The 18,863-nt window shown below is 41.0% G+C and overlaps 1 protein-coding gene and 1 long non-coding RNA gene across 2 annotated transcripts in view; one reads left to right on the top strand and one right to left on the bottom strand.

Moving 5' to 3' along the window:
- Window positions 1-1,327: 1,327 nt before the first annotated feature.
- LOC143665660 (uncharacterized) lies at window positions 1,328-5,909 on the bottom strand. Its single transcript, XR_013167142.1, has 3 exons — window positions 5,702-5,909; window positions 5,187-5,223; window positions 1,328-2,030 (listed from the first exon to the last, which is right to left on the bottom strand). It is a non-coding gene; the product is annotated as an uncharacterized LOC143665660 (long non-coding RNA).
- A 375-nt stretch (window positions 5,910-6,284) lies between these two features.
- The window catches only part of JMY (junction mediating and regulatory protein, p53 cofactor), a 181,019-nt gene continuing 168,440 nt past the window's right edge, over window positions 6,285-18,863 (top strand). Inside the window, exon 1 of the mRNA XM_077139340.1 lies at window positions 6,285-7,622. Coding sequence (XP_076995455.1) covers window positions 6,594-7,622 — 1,029 coding nt within the window. The 5' untranslated portion in view covers window positions 6,285-6,593. The remainder of the gene's footprint in view (window positions 7,623-18,863) is intronic.

Below are 18,863 nucleotides of genomic sequence, written 5' to 3'. Positions count from 1 at the left end.
TTCTTCTCATAGGCTGCTTCTAGCCAAAGACTGAGTGTGACAAGGATACAGGCCACAGAGAAATATAGGGCACAGGCTGGACTGTTCCTGTGACACATGGGTCCTCTGACAGGTGACTTTAGCTTCAAGACTGCCCATTGGTCTTGCCAAAACTTTTTGGATTGCATTGCAGTCTAAGATGCTTTTTGATGAACCTTCTTTTCTTCTCCCTCTCCTTCTTTGGGGGTCAGACCTGTTTCTTAATCAAGGCCCCCCCTTCCTCTGGCTTCCTTCTTATTATTCCTCACAAGTGTTTCCCCCAATAAATTTCTTGCACATCTAATCCCATCTTGGTATCTGTTTCTTGGAGGATCTTAACTAACACATGGTTAAGTGTATGGGTTTTAAAGGATTCCCTAGATAGCATATCAAGATTAAAAGGAGACTTCAAAGGCCTTTGTCAAAAGAGTGAAAAGACAGCCAACTCAATGGGAGACATTTTTTGAAACCACCTGTTCCTATAGGGGTTTAATATCTAGCATATATAAAGAAATTCTATGACTCAACAATAAAAAGACAAACAACCCAATTAAAAAATGTGCCAAAGGCACGAAGAGACACTTTTCCATAGATGAAAACAAATAGTTAAGAAGGCACATGAAAAGATGCTCACCTTCACTAGCTATTAGGGAAATGAAAATTAAAACTTCAATGATATATCACTTCACGCCCACCAGAGCAGCCACCATTAAACAAACAGGAAACTACAAGTGTTGGAGAAGATGTAGAGAAATTGGAACACTTATTCACTCCTGGTGGGAATGTAAAATGGTACAATCGTTGTGGAAGATGGCTTGGCATTTCTTCAGAAAACCACATATAAAGTTGCCTTATGATCAACCCAGAAGACTTGAAAGCAGGGATGAGAAGAGACATTTGCACAATGACGTTCATAGTAGCATTATTTACAATTGCCAAAAGATGGAAATAACCCAAGTGTCCATCAACTGATGAATGGATAAACAAAATGTGTGTATATATATATATATATATATACACACACACACACACACACACACACAATAGAATATTACTCGGTGGTAAGAAGGAATGAAGTCTTGAAGGAGGTGACAACATGGATGAACCTAGAGGACATTATGCTGAGTGAAATGTCAGACAAGAGGACAAACATTGTATGATTTCACTAATATGAACTAATTATATGTAAACTCATAGACAGAAAATCTAGAATATTTGCAACAGAGGCTTACATTTTTTGTAAAACAGCTCCTAGCATTCTTTTTTTTTTTTTGCAATAATAACATTCCTTTATTCTTCCTCATGCAAAAACATTTTTAAAATTTGTACATTGTACATTTCACTATTGTTATACACTCTAGGCATTCCTAGATTATGCCATCTCAATCTTTAACATCTATCTTTCTTTCTGATTTCATTTATGTCCCCAGCCCTCCTCAATCATTCTCACATGCAGCTTCATTCAGTGGCTCCTAGCATTCTTATGGGCCCTGGTAGAATTGGAATGCTTAACCATGTAACCATGAGTCCGAAATTGCCTATCATAAGTTGGGCAACAGGTGATGAAGTCATCTGGGCTCAGTAGCAATCCATCATAAAATGGAAATGGTACATTTAGGACTGAACACGAGCAGAAAAAGATGGCACAAGCAAGTTGCATAAGCAGTGGGTCCAAATCTCCAAAAGTATCCAGCATTATGCCCCATCATGACACTTATCATAGCATCCCAACATCATGTAGCAGTGTTCCTGGGACCCTATACAACTGAAGAAAGAGGAAAAAGCCCTAGCTTAGTTTATGGATGGGCTGTTTTGGTATGTGGGTGCAAATCAAAATGCTGGTTGCATTATAGTTTTATTCAAGGATGACTGTGAAGACAGCAATGAAGAAAAATCTTCCCAATGGGTAGACCTTCAAGAGGTGCAACTGTTAATCCAAGATTTTTGAAAGGGGAAGTCACTTGAAGTTGAAATATATATGAACTCATGGACCGTGGTGAATGGTTTGGAACCTGGAAGGAGAAAGATTAGAAGATCAGAGACAAGGAGATCTTGAGTAGAGACATGTAAGTGACTACATGAGAGTGGGAACAAAGTTGTGAAGATTTTTGTATCAGACATTAATGGTCACCAGAAACTACCCACGTGGAATGGGCATCAACAACCAAGAGGACAAAGCATTTAGTGGATGTTCATGGGCATGGGAGGCAAACAGATGATAGGGCCATAGGGGTAGAGATGGAGCTTTCCATAGACCAAACACATGGACTCCCACTTACCTAGGCTGATCTAGCAACTTCACCTTTGAACGTTCAATCTGCCAGCAAAGGAGACAATCACTGAGCACCCAATATGGCACTATTCCTTGAGGAGTCATTTGGTAGTACATTGGACCCTTTTCATCTGGAAGGGCCAGTGTTATTGCTGTTTTTTTTTTTTTTTTCCTCTCATGGGAATAGACGATCTAGATATGAAGTGTACCTTTCCTGCCTTCAAGGTCTTAGCCAGCACCACTATCAAGCCACTGATATAATGCCTGTTCTACAGACATGAAACACAACATTGCATCCAACCAGGGAAGCCATTTTACAGATGCACAGGTCATAACAAATACTATGGATCTAGAAGCTGCTGACCTAAATCAATGCTGGAATGGCATGCTGAAGGTACAACTGAAACATCAGCTCAGCGGCAATACCTGGATGGGGTTCCATCTCCAGGATGTGGTATATGCATTGAATCACTGACCTTTATATAGCACTGTGTGCTCTATAGGACGAATACATGGTTCTGGCTTCCAGGGTGGAAGTGGGAATGTTCTCATTTACCATTACTTTCAATTACTTACCGGAAAGGGAAGAGAGGTGGGGGGAGAATGAGGATGAGGGGGCAGGGATATCCACAGCTCTGGATTCTGCAGGGTTAGAGGTCCTGGTCCCAAAAATGGATGCATTCTTGCCCAGGACATAGCAAAGGTCCCATTGAACTCCAAGTTACAGCTGCCACTGGGACACTTTGGGCTCTTGCAGGGCAAGAGGAGGAGTCACCCTCTCGTCAAAGGTAACTGACATTGATCAGCAGGAGGAGGTAGGGTTGCTGTTACATGATAGGAACAGAGAAGTATCCTTGTAGAACCTGGGTGCCTCTTGGTACACTCTTGCCCAATTGTAACAAATGTAGTGGTGCAATGATGGAAGCTACACACAGGTAAAGTTACCAAAGGGTCAGACCTTTCCTGGATGAGGGTTTGGGATATATTACCAGGTAAGCAACTGACGCCTGCAGAGGGTGAAGGGACTTTAGAATGGATAGTGGGGAAGGGAGATGAAGATTATCAGTTTGGGACATGAGATCATCTGCAATAATGGAGACTATAGGTGATCCCACTAACCTCATTCTTTTAAGTTTCCTCTCAGGAAAAGAGGCCGTTTAGATCCCTGAAGGAGCTACTCCCCAAATATGTAATGGGGAAGTAGATCCATATAGCATACAAGGTAAACGGTGGCAGATGCGATGTGTCACAGAGATCCTCCTTCAAGATGGCACCTACTGTTCAGCTGTAAGGAGTGGGGTTAGCCTCAGGCTGTTGGTGTCTTTGGAGTTAACTTCAGCTTTGTAGGTTATGCTTAAGGCCTAACAATTTCTGCCCAATGGGGAACATCTCTACAGGGTATTCTTTGTTCTGGAGCTCCCTGTTAGATTAGTCTTCTGAATCCTGCTCTCTGCCTCCTTTTCTTTTACAGGTGTGGTCCTCCATAAACCTTTCCATTGCTAGCTTCTTTTTAGTGTCTGTTTCTGGAAGAATCTAATTGGCACAGCAGTGGATTTAGAATTAGGCCCTTGAACTCTAGTTGTTCCCTACTCCCAACCTTGGGATGTGTGACCTAACTAATCAGAGCTGATTTTTGCTTATATATAAAATTAAAGATACTTACTCCTTTCATACCTTTATGACATGATTATTTTGAGGATAAAATGAATATGTACCTGAAAATGCTGTGCAATTTAAAAATTGCTATGTAAAGCTATTATAATTGTAATAAAAGGCCTAAAGAGTTAAAATATTTCCCTGATTATCTAACAATCTTCAATAGTTTTAAAAAATTTAGAGATAATAGTTTTCAGGACCTTTACAAGGCTGCCACCGTGTATGTGGTTTTTCTGTAGCTTTACTTATTCTCAGAGAGTAATTTATATACTGAGAGATCTTATCTGACAATCTGATAAAGACTTAAATAAAGGATAGTAGAGTAGACAGTAAACTGCCAGGGGAATTTTATTTTGCTTTGTTTTTCATTTCTAGGATGACAATTACTAAAATAGAGTAAATAAGAAACACTGAAGCATTTCTGTTTTGACAGTGGCCAGAGTATTGGGGGAAAATATTTAACACCTGTGGAATCACAAACCCATTTTCTCTAACCTTATTGTTATACATAATTTTATATCTGTGGATAAATATTACAATTTTAACATACATATAAGTAAAAGTATCTCCCACAAACATATTGTCAGCATTCATTCTGAGATTTAAAACCTATCAATAATGCATTGCTAGAAGAGAGCTAGTGATCATTGTCAGTAACTTTTTGCTAGAAAAACTTCTAGTAGCAAATTTTTTATAGAAAAGGACAGATTCTATGTCTATTGTTTATTAATTCAGATTTGCAAAAGTTTTTCTCTTTTTCAAAAGTTTTTTTTATTAGCATTTGAGAGTGAACACATTTATTAGCATTTGAGAGTGAACACAAGTCCACAGTTGCAAGCCTTGAAAGTCTGTTGTTCCACATACAGAACTGCAAAAACTTTAAAAAACCAAAGTTCTTTTTGCTTAGCTTGTCCAAAGAAGTGACTCTCATTATTTATTTATTCTTGTCAAAGCAGATCTATAGATCTAAAGCTCTAGCTGAGCCGCAGGGCTAAAACTTTTGGCTGTTTATTTGGATTTCAGGATAACACTGAATCACACATAGCTAAAAGTGCAAAGTTAGTCCAAAGAAACGAGTATATTTTGGAAACATGGATAAAAGTAAAAGAACAAATAATTCCTAGGGTACTTTGCTGTGGGTGCAGAAAGCCTGTAATACGAATTGCACATAATAGGACAGAGATAGGTAATAATATAAACCGGGGCGGGCCACGGTGGCTCAGCAGGCAAGAATGCTCACCTGCCATGCCAGAAGACCCGGGATCGATTCCTGGTGCCTGCCCATGTAAAAAAAAAAAAAAAAGAATTAAAAAAATAATGTAAACTGGACTATAAAATCCACTAAGCAATATTAAGAATGTTTCTTCATAGTTTAGTATGAATAGCAGGAGTTCTTCAGATTTATATGGACTTTTTTTTTTCATTCAGGAACTCTGATAATTGAATAAAACTTTAGAAGAGCTCAAGTCCAGTGACCTCAAAAGGAGGTACACAATAATAAAACGGGAAGAAACACCGATGGCTTGAAAAGTAAACTTTGCTCCTTTTAGAACATGACAGAATTTTCATTTTATTTTCTTTTGGAGTACTACTGGGTTATCTTCAGACATCATCCTTTCATATCTTAAATAGTTTCTCAAGGGTTTTAGGGAAGAATCCAACAGTCTGGGAAGCCTAATAAAATTTAGCATATAGTTGCGTTAATGCTATTGGGCGTTTTTCCGACTCCCGCAGGTAAAACGTAGGCAAATTTACATTTTAGGATCCCAATGAATGCCTGAAGTTCGAAAAGTCTCAGCTCCCCTGCCTCTGTTCCTCTTCCCCCGGGCTTCGGACGCCACCTGGGCCGCAGGGCACACCTGCCACTCTCACAGCGCCCCCCAGGTGACTGCCAGCACGCCGCCCACACGGGAGCCCAGGCGAAGGCTGAACTGAACCACGCCGGGAGCGCGGTCGCCGGCGGAAGGAGGCGGGGGACGCCGGGAGGCGGCGCCGGCGCGGCGGGATGCGCGCGACGCCGCCGCCGCGTCACCAGCGTGCGGCACGTGCCCGTGTTTACGTCCCTCGTGGAGCCGCCGACGTCAGCAACCGAATGGCAACATTGTGGCGATGCTGAAGCGCACGGTTTAGGAGAGTCTCCTATCCGTCAGGCAGGCTCCGGGTGGCCGGGGAAAGGAGGAGGAGGAGGCAGGGGCGGGGAGATCGGCCCAGACAAGCCGCGGAGGCAAACCCACGGCCGTCGCCGCCCACGGACCGGAGCGCGAGACCCGCGCCTCACCTCCGGCGCGCCGCAGACGCAGCACCGCGGCCTCGCCAGGGGCTCCCGGCGCAGCCGCACGGGGGTCGGCCCGGGCGGGCGTGAGGCGCCGCTGCTGCGCGGGGCTGGTAAACAGATCCGCCGCACGTGACCATGTGAACTACCTGCTCCGGGGACGCGTTGTTGTCTTTCCCGAGCCGCGCCACAAAGAAGGGCGGCGGGTCCGAGTGCGGAGGGACTGACGAGGGAGCGGGAAGAGCCGGCCGGCGCGCTAAGATGGCTGAAGGCGCCCGGTGAGGGCAAAAGGGGGGCTCGGCGCAGCCAGCCGGTGTGTCCTCGGGCGGGCAGTGCCGGCGGCGCCTCCCCCGCAGCCCCGCGCCCTGAGCCACCATGTCGTTCGCGCTTGAGGAGACGCTCGAGTCGGACTGGGTGGCGGTGCGGCCCCATGTGTTCGACGAGCGCGAGAAGCACAAATTCGTCTTCATTGTGGCCTGGAACGAGATTGAGGGCAAGTTTGCCATAACCTGCCACAACCGGACGGCCCAGAGGCAGAGGAGCGGCTCCCGGGAGCAGGCGGGGGCGCGAGGGGGCGCCGAATCCGGAGGACCAGCGTCCGATGGGACCCGCGGGCCGGGCAGCCCGGCGGGCAAGGGTCGGCCCGAGGCCTCCGCCTCTACAGCTCTGGGTAGGAGCCCGGGGTCCCGGCGGAGCCCGGCCTGCGTGGAGGGCGGCTCTTCGCGGAGCGCGCGCAGTCTTCGCGGGGACCCGCTGCTCCGGAGTCCGGCTGGCAAAGGAGTGGAGAGTCATCTCAGGAGCCCAGTGCGGGCCAAGTCCAGCCCAGTTCGGAGAGAATCCGAAGCTAGAGATGCGGCAGCGTCTGCCGCTGCGATAGCCCCTCCGGCGCCCGGGGACGCTCCGGTGTCGTCAGTGCGGGTGGTGAGCACCGCTGGGGCGGTCTCCGAGGAGATAGAGGTGCTGGAAATGGTGAGGGAGGACGAGGCAGTCCTGATTTCGGACGCGGGCCAGCCGTCGCTCGCCGCCGAACTGGAGTCCCAGGCCGAGGAGTGCAGCTGGGCCGGTCTCTTCTCCTTCCAGGATCTGCGCGCCGTCCACCAGCAGCTGTGCTCTGTGAACTCGCAGCTGGAGCCGTGCCTCCCGGTGTTCCCCGAGGAACCTTCGGGCATGTGGACCGTGCTGTTCGGGGGCGCCCCTGAGATGACCGAGCAGGAGATCGACACCCTTTGTTACCAGCTCCAGGTCTATCTGGGCCACGGCCTGGACACCTGCGGCTGGAAGATCCTCTCCCAGGTCCTCTTCACCGAGACCGACGACCCTGAGGAGTATTATGAAAGCCTCAGTGAGCTGCGGCAGAAGGGTTATGAAGAAGTGCTTCAGCGGGCCAGAAAACGTATCCAGGAGGTAAGAACCTAGTCTGGGTTCCAGTCATCGTTTTTGGTTACTTATTGCCAAAGGCTGGAGTCTTGTTCTGGCGTGTGCGCATTTGGGATACTTGTTTCTCTGGACAGGGAAGGTAAGAGGGGTCCTGCCCATCCAACCCTCTTTCATGCCTTACAGTGGTAGGAAAATCATGTCTTTCTTAATTGGCTTTAGATTTCCTTTCCCTGTTTATCACATAGGTTCTATATAGTAAATGATTTTTGTTTACTACTCAGTACTGGTAATAAAATTGAAGCCACTCCAAAAAAAGGTATTAGTAAATGAGCATTTCTCTAAAGCTCTTTCCAGCAGTAACTGCCCAAATATCACCCCTTCTTTTCCTGGTATCATGTCTATGTATGCAAAATGATTTGTCGGATGTAGCAAAGTTGACCTTCTATTTTTAATTTTCATATGCAGTGTAGTGTAGCAATTTAGGCAAATTTTAAATCCATTTTCCACCAAATGAGTGGCCTGACCAAATTAAAAAACACTAACTGGCAGTTGAATGCAAATAGATATTTAAAGGTTTTATACACACACTGTATTTCAAGTCATTGCAGATGACTCAGGTTTTACTCCTGTTTGTTTAGAGAGAAAAAAAAGGTTCTGTGTAGAATGCCTATTATACTTTTTATACGTGGTAAGAGTAGAAAGAGGTGCAAAAGCTTTCTCAAACTATGTAGTCTTTAAAATAACAAGAAATAGTAAAATGTTTGAATGAGTATATATCTGTTGGTTCGCAGTGTGTAAGATAGGTATGATTTGAGGTTGGACTATCTTACCAGATTCTACTCAAGGAACTTTACTGAAAAACTATTTTCTATTTTAAAATATACTTAATTTCTCCGAATGGATATTAACTTTCTCAGAGCAATTTATTATTTTTAGTATAAGTTCAAATCGAAGTTGATGTTGGGGTGGCTATATGTCTCTTTTCATGGTGTACATATCCCTGAGGTTGTGATGTCATATCTGTTAGCTTTACCCATATACGTATGAATCTTACTATTATGCTGGGCCAGGAGCTGAATGGTTTTGTAATAGAATATTACATGTTTTTTCTTTACCACACTTGAGTATTTAGGAAATAATTCCTGCTCACTTATCCCACAGTGCTGTATTAAAACTTCCTGAATCCAGATTTTCACTTGCTGTTAGTTAACTTCATACTAAAGTCACTCATCACAGTGTGATCCTAGACTTCCAGGGCTCTATTTCTATTTCCCTTGTTATCATCTCACTTCTGGAGTCTGTGTTCTACTTCACATTTGTGTTGGATGGAAGTGAGACAGAAATCTTAATCCCATATATTCTCTTAAGTGTTTTGTTACTGTTGAACTATTTCTTTTAAACAGCAAGTTGAATTAACAAAGTTAGTGTTTTTTTTCTATGACTTGACATGTTATCTATCATACTGGTTTTTTTTGTACCTTCAAAATTCCTGTTCATATTTTTAAAATTCTTTTAATAAGAGTCTTTAAGTAAGGAGGTTACCGTTTTTAAAAATAATATCTTTTCAGAATAAAGGTTATTATTGACCGTATGTTTTATTTTTTGTAATGGGAAAAATCTAAACTATTTTGTGTTTTGGGAAATTTATTTTCAAAATAAGTGAAATTTATTATAAATCCATCAAACATAAATATGTATTTGTGGGTTTTTTTGTGGTGTTTTTTCAGTTGACTTGAACAGCATTTAAAAAATAGCTGTTTTTAAACAAATAAATTCAATTCTAATGTCAACCTTGAGTTCTACTGGAAGATAGAAATTCTTAGGCTCAGTAGAGGAAAAGGGTAATGTGATTGATTAGTGGTATTTGTCATGGGCTTGGTATTGGTAATGTGGTAATGCAGAGCTCACAAGCAATGTTTTTATTTCCCCAGCTGCTTAATTCTTTGCTGATTTATACTTTGCAATAACATTTTAAAAAGTTAGAAGTTCTAGCATCTTTTTATTAATTCCATCGGGTTTAGTTTTTTTGCCATGTTCAGTGTTGTCTTTTTTTTTTTTTGTATACTGTATGGTGCTTTTCTATGTCAGTATCCCATTATTGCAGCACCATATGCTGAATTTTTGTTTGCTTGTTTTTTCAAAAGTACGTGGACTGGGGATGAATCCGAGTCTCCTGCATGGCAGGTGAGAATTTTACCACTGAACTGCCCTTGCACCTCCCAGTGCTGTCTTTTATTACCCATTCTCAGATTGATTAAGCTTGTGGAATTGGCAATAGGTTTTCAATCTGTGTACATTCAGATACATTCTTAGGTATATGTTACTCAGAAAATCTGGTCATCTGGCCAAGTTTTTTTCCTTTTTTAATTTCCATAGATTTATTTTTTGGTCTTTTTGCTACAGTATTTCTTTTCCCATCCATTTAAAGGTTTCAGCTTAAAATAGTCAATGAATTGTTGAAAGTTGTTTTTTTAAATAGAACATACTGTACTACTAAATTGTTAGCTTCTTAAGGTCACTGTCCTTGACAACGTCTTGGAATTCTCTTCTTTACCACCCCTAGTTCAGGGCCACACATCTTGTGAGCATTTTTAATATAGCAGATAAAAGACAGCAGATTTTAATGTTGCAAGAATTTAAAGGGCTTGGAAGAAGTATTCTTTTTTTTTTTTTTTTCAAGTTAGCTACATCTTTATTCAATAATTTCAGGTACTTACTTCTGGCTATTCCAATATACTAGAAAGCAAAATATATCTATATATGGATTAAGAAATCATAATAATTTGTTAAATTTTAACTTCTCATATACAGCTTCTCTCTCTGATTTGATCACTACCACAATCTTTTTTTTTTTTTAATTAACGGAAAAAAAGAAATTAACCCAACATTTAGAAATCATACCATTCTACATATGCAATCAGTAATTCTTAACATCATCACATAGATGCATGATCATCGTTTCTTAGTACATTTACATCGGTTTAGAAGAACTAGCAACACAACAGAAAAAGATATAGAATGTTAATATAGAGAAAAGAAATAAAAGTAATAATAATAGTAAAAAAAACAAAAAAACAAAAAAACCTATAGCTCAGATGCAGCTTCATTCAGTGTTTTAACATGATTACTTTACACTTAGGTATTATTGTGCTGTCCATTTTTGGAAGAAGTATTCTTTTAATGTGAATTTGTGTTTTATAAATTATTAAGTGTAAATTTCTCAAGGGACATTGCTACTTAAAAGAGTAGGAGAAAAATCTCTTAAAACTGTAAATAACGTCTTGAATAAGGGACCTTTATCTGGGTTTGACAATTCCCTATATATTGAGTGAGGAGAATGGATGGCTTTTAATGGAGTACCTTAAGTAGCATGCAAAGTTTTTACTTTGGAGAGAAAGTTCCTTGGCTTTTATCAAACTCTTAAATGTGTTCATCAGGCAAGAATTTTAAAAACATAAATATCTACATCTCTATTGGAGTTTAAGTTTTAGAATATACATGTGACTTAATGTGGGATCATAGAAGTCTCATTTCTTTTGTCTTGTGAAATATTGAAGAATTAAACCTCAGGTTTTCTGCCAAAAGTTTTTATGATTTGCAAGTTTGGTCATCTTACCAGAAATAAGTTTGTGAGAAGTTAAAATTTATACAATTCAGAGAAATTATTTTTAGATAACCCAAGAGTTGTAAGACTTCCTCAGTTTTATTGTACATGAAATGTGAAAATTGTTATGCAGTAAGTTTGTCTTGGATTTTTACAAGGGTTTACTGTAGGAAGTGCTATTTATACAGCAAACACTGAATCCTAGAATGAATGGAAGTGTCACTTAGGGTCTCTTGGAACTGTTTCATCAGTAGCATCAGGTGTTGGTCAGAGCTAAAGATCATATTATAGTGTGTATACTTGGGTGGCCCATACTGCAGTTTGCTTTTTAAAAAAAATATTTTTATTAATAAAACAACATACAAATGCACAGTCTTGACATACAAACATTCCTTACAGGGTATATAATCAGTGGCTCACAGTATCATCACAGAGTTGTGTATTCATCACCATGATCATTTTTTTGAACATTTACATCACTCCAGAAAAAGAAATAAAAAAGAAAAAACTCATACATATCGTACCACTCACCTCTCCCTCTCATTGACCTCTAGTATTTCCATGTACCCAATTTATTTTAACCTTTGTTCCCCCTATTATTTGTATATCTTGTATCCATATTTTTTACACATCTGTCATACCTTAGTTAAGAGGCACATCAGACACAAGGTTTTCACAATCACAGCCACATTGTAAAAGCTATATCATTATACAGTCATCTTCAAGAAACAAGAGTATTGGAACACAGCATCGGGTACTTCCCTCCAGCCACTCTAATACAGCATAAAATAAAAAGGGAATATTTATATAATGCGTAAGAATAACCTTCCAGGATATTTTCTGGATTCTGTTTGAAATCTCTCAGCCACTGACACTTTATTTTGTCTCTTCCCCCTTTTGGTCAAGAAGGTTTTCTCAATCCCTTAATGTTGGGTCCTGTCTCATCCCAGGATTTCTGTCTCACATTGGCAAGGAGAACTGCACCAGGGAGTCATGTCCCACGTAGAGGAGGAGGGCAGTGAGTTCACTTACTGTGTCAGTGTTGAGAGAAATGCAGTTTGCTTTTTTTTTTTTTTATTAATTAAAGAAAAAAAACAAATTAACACAACATTTAGAAATCATTCCATTCTGCATATGCAATCAGTAATTCTTAACATCATCACATAGATGCATGATCATCATTTCTTAGTACATTTGCATCGGTTTAGGAAAAGAACTAGCAAAACAACAGAAAAAGATATAGAATGTTAATATAGAGAAAAAAATAAAAATAATAATAATAATAAAAAAAGGAAAGGAAAAAGAAAAAAAAACAAAAGAAACAAACAAACAAAAAAACCATAGCTCAGATGCCGCTTCATTCAGTGTTTTAACATAATTACATTACAATTAGGTATTATTGTGCTGTCCATTTTTGAGTTTTTGTATCTAGTCCTGTTGCACAGTCTGTATCCCTTCAGCTCCAATTACCCATTATCTTACCCTGTTTCTAACTCCTGCTGGTCTCTGTTACCAATGACATATTCCAAGTTTATTCTCGAATGTCGGTTCACATCAGTGGGACCATGCAGTATTTGTCCTTTAGTTTTTGGCTAGACTCACTTAGCATAATGTTCTCTAGGCCCATCCATGTTATTACATGCTTCATAAGTTTATCCTGTCTTAAAGCTGCATAATATTCCATCGTATGTATATACCACAGTTTGTTTAGCCACTCGTCTGTTGATGGACATTTTGGCTGTTTCCATCTCTTTGCAATTGTAAATAATGCTGCTATAAACATTGGTGTGCAAATGTCCGTTTCTGTCTTTGCCCTTAAGTCCTTTGAGTAGATACCTAGCAATGGTATTGCTGGGTCATATGGCAATTCTATATTCAGTTTTTTGAGGAACCGCCAAACTGCCTTCCACAGTGGTTGCACCATTTGACATTCCCACCAACAGTGGATAAGTGTGCCTCTTTCTCCGCATCCTCTCCAGCACTTGTCATTTTCTGTTTTGTTGATAATGGCCATTCTGGTGGGTGTGAGATGATATATCTCATTGTGGTTTTGATTTGCATTTCTCTAATGGCCAGGGACATTGAGCATCTCTTCATGTGCCTTTTGGCCATTTGTATTTCCTCTTCTGGTAGGTGTCTGTTCAAGTCTTTTTCCCATTGTGTAATTGGGTTGGCTGTCTTTTTGTTGTTGAGTTGAACAATCTCTTTATAAATTCTGGATACTAGACCTTTATCAGATATGTCGTTTCCAAATATTGTCTATCATTGTGTAGGCTGTCTTTCTACTTTCTTGATGAAGTTCTTTGATGCACAGAAGTGTTTAATTTTGAGGAGCTCCCATTTCTTTCTTTCTTTCTTCAGTGCTCTTGCTTTAGGTTTAAGGTCCATAAAACCGCCTCCAATTGTAAGTTTCATAAGATATCTCCCTACATTTTCCTTTAACTGTTTTATGGTCTTAGACCTAATGTTTAGATCTTTGATCCATTTTGAGTTAACTTTTGTATAGGGTGTGAGATACGGGTCCTTTCATTCCTTTGCATATGGATATCCAGTTCTCTAGGCACCATTTATTGAAGAGACTGTTCTGTCCCAGGTGAGTTGGCTTGACTGCCTTATCAAAGATCAAATGTCCATAGATGAGAGGGTCTATATCTGAGCACTCTATTCGATTCCATTGGTCGATATATCTATCTTTATGCCAATACCATGCTGTTTTGACCACTGTGGCTTCACAGTATGCCTTAAAGTCCGGCAGTGTGAGACCTCCAGCTTCGTTTTTTTTCCTCAAGATACTTTTAGCAATTCGGGGCACCCTGCCCTTCCAGATAAATTTGCTTATTGTTTTTTCTATTTCTGAAAAGTAAGTTGTTGGGATTTGAATTGGTATTGCATTGAATCAATTTAGGTAGGATTGACATCTTAACTATATTTAGTCTTCCAATCCATGAACACGGTATGCCCTTCCATCTATTTAGGTCTTCTGTGATTTCTTTTAACAGTTTTTTGTAGTTTTCTTTGTATAGGTTTTTTGTCTCTTTAGTTAAATTTATTCCTAAGTACTTTATTCTTTTAGTTGCAATTGTAAATGGGATTCGTTTCTTGATTTCCCCCTCCGCTTGTTCATTGCTAGTGTATAGAAATGCTACAGATTTTTGAATGTTGATCTTGTAACCTGCTACTTTGCTGTACTCATTTATTAGCTCTAGTAGTTTTGTTGTGGATTTTTCCGGGTTTTCGATGTATAGTATCATATCGTCTGCAAACAGTGATAGTTTTACTTCTTCCTTTCCTATTTTGATGCCTTGTATTTCTTTTTCTTGTCTAATTGCTCTGGCTAGAACCTCCAACACGATGTTGAATAATAGTGGTGATAATGGACATCCTTGTCTTGTTCCTGATCTTAGGGGGAAGGTTTTCAATTTTTCCCCATTGAGGATGATATTAGCTGTGGGTTTTTCATATATTCTCTATCATTTTAAGGAAGTTCCCTTGTATTCCTATCTTTTGAAGTGTTTTCAACAGGAAAGGATGTTGAATCTTGTCAAATGCCTTCTCTGCATCAATTGAGATGATCATGTGATTTTTCTACTTTGATTTGTTGATATGGTGTATTACATTAATTGATTTTCTTATGTTGAACCATCCTTGCATACCTGGGATGAATCCTACTTGGTCATGATGTATAATTCTTTTAATGTGTTGTTGGATACGATTTGCTAGAATTTTATTGAGGATTTTTGCATCTATATTCATTAGAGAGATTGGCCTGTAGTTTTCTTTTTTTGTAATATCTTTGCCTGGTTTTGGTATGAGGGTGATGTTGGCTTCATAGAATAAATTAGGTAGCTTTCCCTCCACTTCGATTTTTTTGAAGAGTTTGAGGAGAGTTGATACTAATTCTTTCTGGAATGTTTGGTAGAATTCATATGTGAAGCCATCTGGTCCTGGACTTTTCTTTTTGGGAAGCTTTTGAATGACTGATTCAATTTCTTTACTTGTGATTGGTTTGTTGAGGTCATCTATTTCTTCTTGAGTCAAAGGTGGTTGTTCATGTCTTTCCAGGAACCCGTCCATTTCCTCTAAATTGTTGTATTTATTAGCGTAAAGTTGTTCATAGTATCCTGTTATTACCTCCTTTATTTCTGTGAGGTCAGTGGTTATGTCTCCTCTTCCATTTCTGATCTTATTTATTTGCATCCTCTCTCTAGTTCTTTTTGTCAATCTTGCTAAGGGCCCATCAATCTTATTGATTTTCTTATAGAACCAACTTCTGGTCTTATTGATTTTCTCTATTGTTTTCATGTTTTCAATTTCATTTATTTCTGCTCTAATCTTTGTTATTTCTTTCCTTTTGCTTGCTTTGGGGTTAGTTTGCTGTTCTTTCTCCAGTTCTTCCAAGTGGACAGTTAATTCCTGCATTTTTGCCTTTTCTTCTTTTCTGATATAGGCATTTAGGGCAATAAATTTCCCTCTTAGCACTGCCTTTGCTGCGTCCCATAGGTTTTGATATGTTGTGTTTTCGTTTTCAATTGCCTCGAGATATTTACTAATTTCTCTTGAAATTTCTTCCTTGACCCACTCGTTTTTTAAGAGTGTGTTGTTGAGCCTCCACGTATTTGTGAATTTTCTGGCACTCCAGAAAATTTCTGGCACTTCAGGAAGGAGGGAGGGAGGGACTCCGGCCGCCTGCCGCCCCGGGGAAACACGCGCCCCTTGGTGATCTCACCGCAGTGGGTTCTCCCAGCCAGTCAGCCGTTCCAGAATGGGGTATGCTGTCTTCTTGGTCTCTGTCGTGGCTCCGGGAGCTGTTCTGTACCGTTTCTACTTTCCTAGTAGCTGTTCTCTGCAGTTTGCTTTTGATGACCTGCATTATATTTTCTTTTTTTTAATTACAACAGTGGTAGGGTTAAAGAAAAATCACACAGAAAGCACAGTGTATTAGTTAGGGTTCTCTAGAGAAACAGAATCAACAGGAAATATTTGTAAATATAAAATTTATAAAAGTGTCTCACAAAACTGTGGGAATGTAGAGTCCAAAATCTGTAGAGCATGCTGTGCAGCTGACGATTCTGATGGAGGGTCTGGGCGAACTTCATTCATTAAAGAACACTCCCCTTGGTTGATGACACATGAAATCAGCTGTGGATGTAGCTAATGCGCTCATTATTTAATTCTATGAAATGTCCTCATAGCAAAAGACAGGCCAGCACTTGCCCATCCAGATAAACAGGTACCACCTCCTGGCCAAATTGATGCATGGTCCTGACCATGACAGTCCACCCCTTGTCAGCTTGGCAGCTATACTCATCACTTTCAACCATAGATAATTTCTAAATAGAAAACAATAAAAGACACATATTTTTTTCTCACATAATGATACCCAACTGCCCTGCATATAACTGGAAACACATTAAATTTCTCCAGAATAGGGTGCAAGTCCTTGGGTAATATTCATTCTTAAACTTGATATCTTACAACTTAAAAATAGTATAACATGAACAGAACAGCATTATAGTCCTCATTTCTGTAACTGAGCACGTGGTCATAGTTCATATTATTACTACCTTCTTCCACTACCCATTCCATGCTCCCTTTACCCTCAGCAAGCACTTCAGCTGGCCATGGTTCTTTGCCTGGTGGGATGACCCAAACCTTCATTCCTGAAGTTTCAGAGCCATTGGTAGCCCTACATGGATTGGGTTGTTGTCGTTTTCCATTGATTTTAATCACAGGGCATGGTAGTACTAAAAGATGCCCTAGGGGATCTCCTATATTCCAGGATAACTCTTCTTTACCTCCATTGTGCAGTTGTAGTCCTATTTCCCCCTGATAGTCAGGGTCAGTCACCCCAGCCAGTAATGTAATCCCCTTCCTTGGCTTGTTGATCCAGGGGCATGAGTAGCCCAAAGTGACCAAGCGGTAATCTTAGATTCTGGTTCAATGGAATCATTGTTTCTCCTGGTGGAAGCACCCCCACTTTTGGAACTAAAACCTGTAGACCAGCAGAAGGTTGCAGGGACAGGAAGCAAGAATTTTCCTAGTGAATCACTAGGGGTAATAGTGAGTGATGCCACTCCCATTTCCACCCCTTGGTTCCTGGACCCATGGATCCTGGCTGTTGGAGAAACAGTACCATACAGCAGATACTAATTCAGAGAATACACAGCTTCCTGGAGAACATTACCCTAGCCCTCCAAGGTATTGCCACCTAGTCGGCACTGTACTTGAGTTTTCAAAAGGCTATTCCTCCATTCTATTAATCCAGCTGCATCTGGGTGATGGGGAACATGGTAAGACCAGAGAATTCCATGAGCATGTGCCCATTCCTGCACTTCATTTGCTGTGAAGTGTGTTCCCTGATCAAAAGCAATTCTGTGTGGAATACCATGATGATGGATGAGGCATTCTGTAAGCCCACAGATGGTAGTTTTGGCAGAAACATTGCATGCAAGGAAAGCAAACCTATATCCAGAGTATGTGTCTATTCCAGTTAGAACAAGTTGTTGCTCCTTCCATGAAGGGAGCAGTCCGATGTAATCAACCTGCCACCATGTAGCAAGCTGGTCACCTCAAGGAATGGTGCCATATCGGGGGCTGGGTGTGGGTCTTTGCTGCTGGCAGATTGGGTATTCAGCAGTGGCTGTAGCCAAGTCAGCCTTGGTGAGTGGATGTTCATGTTGCTGAGCCTATGCATAACCTCCATCCCTACCACCATGACCACTTTTTTCATGAGCCCATTGGGCAATGACAGGAGTTGCTGGGGAAAGAGGCTGACTGGTATCCACAGAACAGGTCATCTTATCCACTTGGTTATTAAAACCTTCCTCTGCTGAAGTCATCCTCTTGTGCATATTCACAAGGGTCACAAATATCTTCGTGTTTTTAACCCATTCAGAAAGGTCTATCCACATACCTCTTCCCCAGAACTCTTTGTCACCAGTTTTCCAATTATGTTCTTTCCAAGTCCCTGACCAACCAGCCAAACCATTAGCAGCAGCCCATGAGTCAGTATACAGATACATCTCTGGCCAGTTCTCCTTCCAAGCAAAATGAACAACCAGGTGCACTGCTTGAAGTTCTGCCTACTAGGAGGATTTCCTGTCACCACTGTCCTTCACGGACTTCCCAGAAAGGGGTTGTAGTGCTGCAGCTGTGTACTCTCAGGTGGTACCTGCATATTGTTCTAGACCATCTGTAAATCAGGCCTGAGTTTTCTCTTCCTCCGTCAAATTAGTGTAAAGAACTCCCCAAGAGGCCATAGCTCTGGTCTGGGAAAGAGAAGGTAATGTGGCAGGAGTGGAGACCATGGGCATTTGGGCCACTTCTCATGTAACTTTCTTGTACCTTCAGCATCTGCTCTGGCCCTTTCTCATATATACCATTTCCATTTTATGATGGAGTGCTGCTGCACATGCCAAACGCTTGATGGATCAGACAGCACCCAGCTCCTGATAGGCAACTCAGGTCTCATGGTAACTTGGTGGCCCAAGGTTAAGCGTTTGGTCTCTACTAAGGCCCAGTAGCAGACCAAAAGCTGTTTCTCAAAAGAAGAGTAGTTATCTGCAGCAGATGGTAAGGCTTTTACTCCCAAATCTTAAGTGTCTGTGTTGTGATTCTCCTATAGGGGCCTGCCAAAGGCTCCAAACAGCATCTCTATTTGCCAC

The sequence above is a fragment of the Tamandua tetradactyla genome, chromosome 21, assembly GCF_023851605.1.
Source record: "Tamandua tetradactyla isolate mTamTet1 chromosome 21, mTamTet1.pri, whole genome shotgun sequence".
NCBI lineage: Eukaryota > Metazoa > Chordata > Mammalia > Pilosa > Myrmecophagidae > Tamandua > Tamandua tetradactyla.
This window is presented reverse-complemented; position numbering and strand designations above follow the sequence as displayed.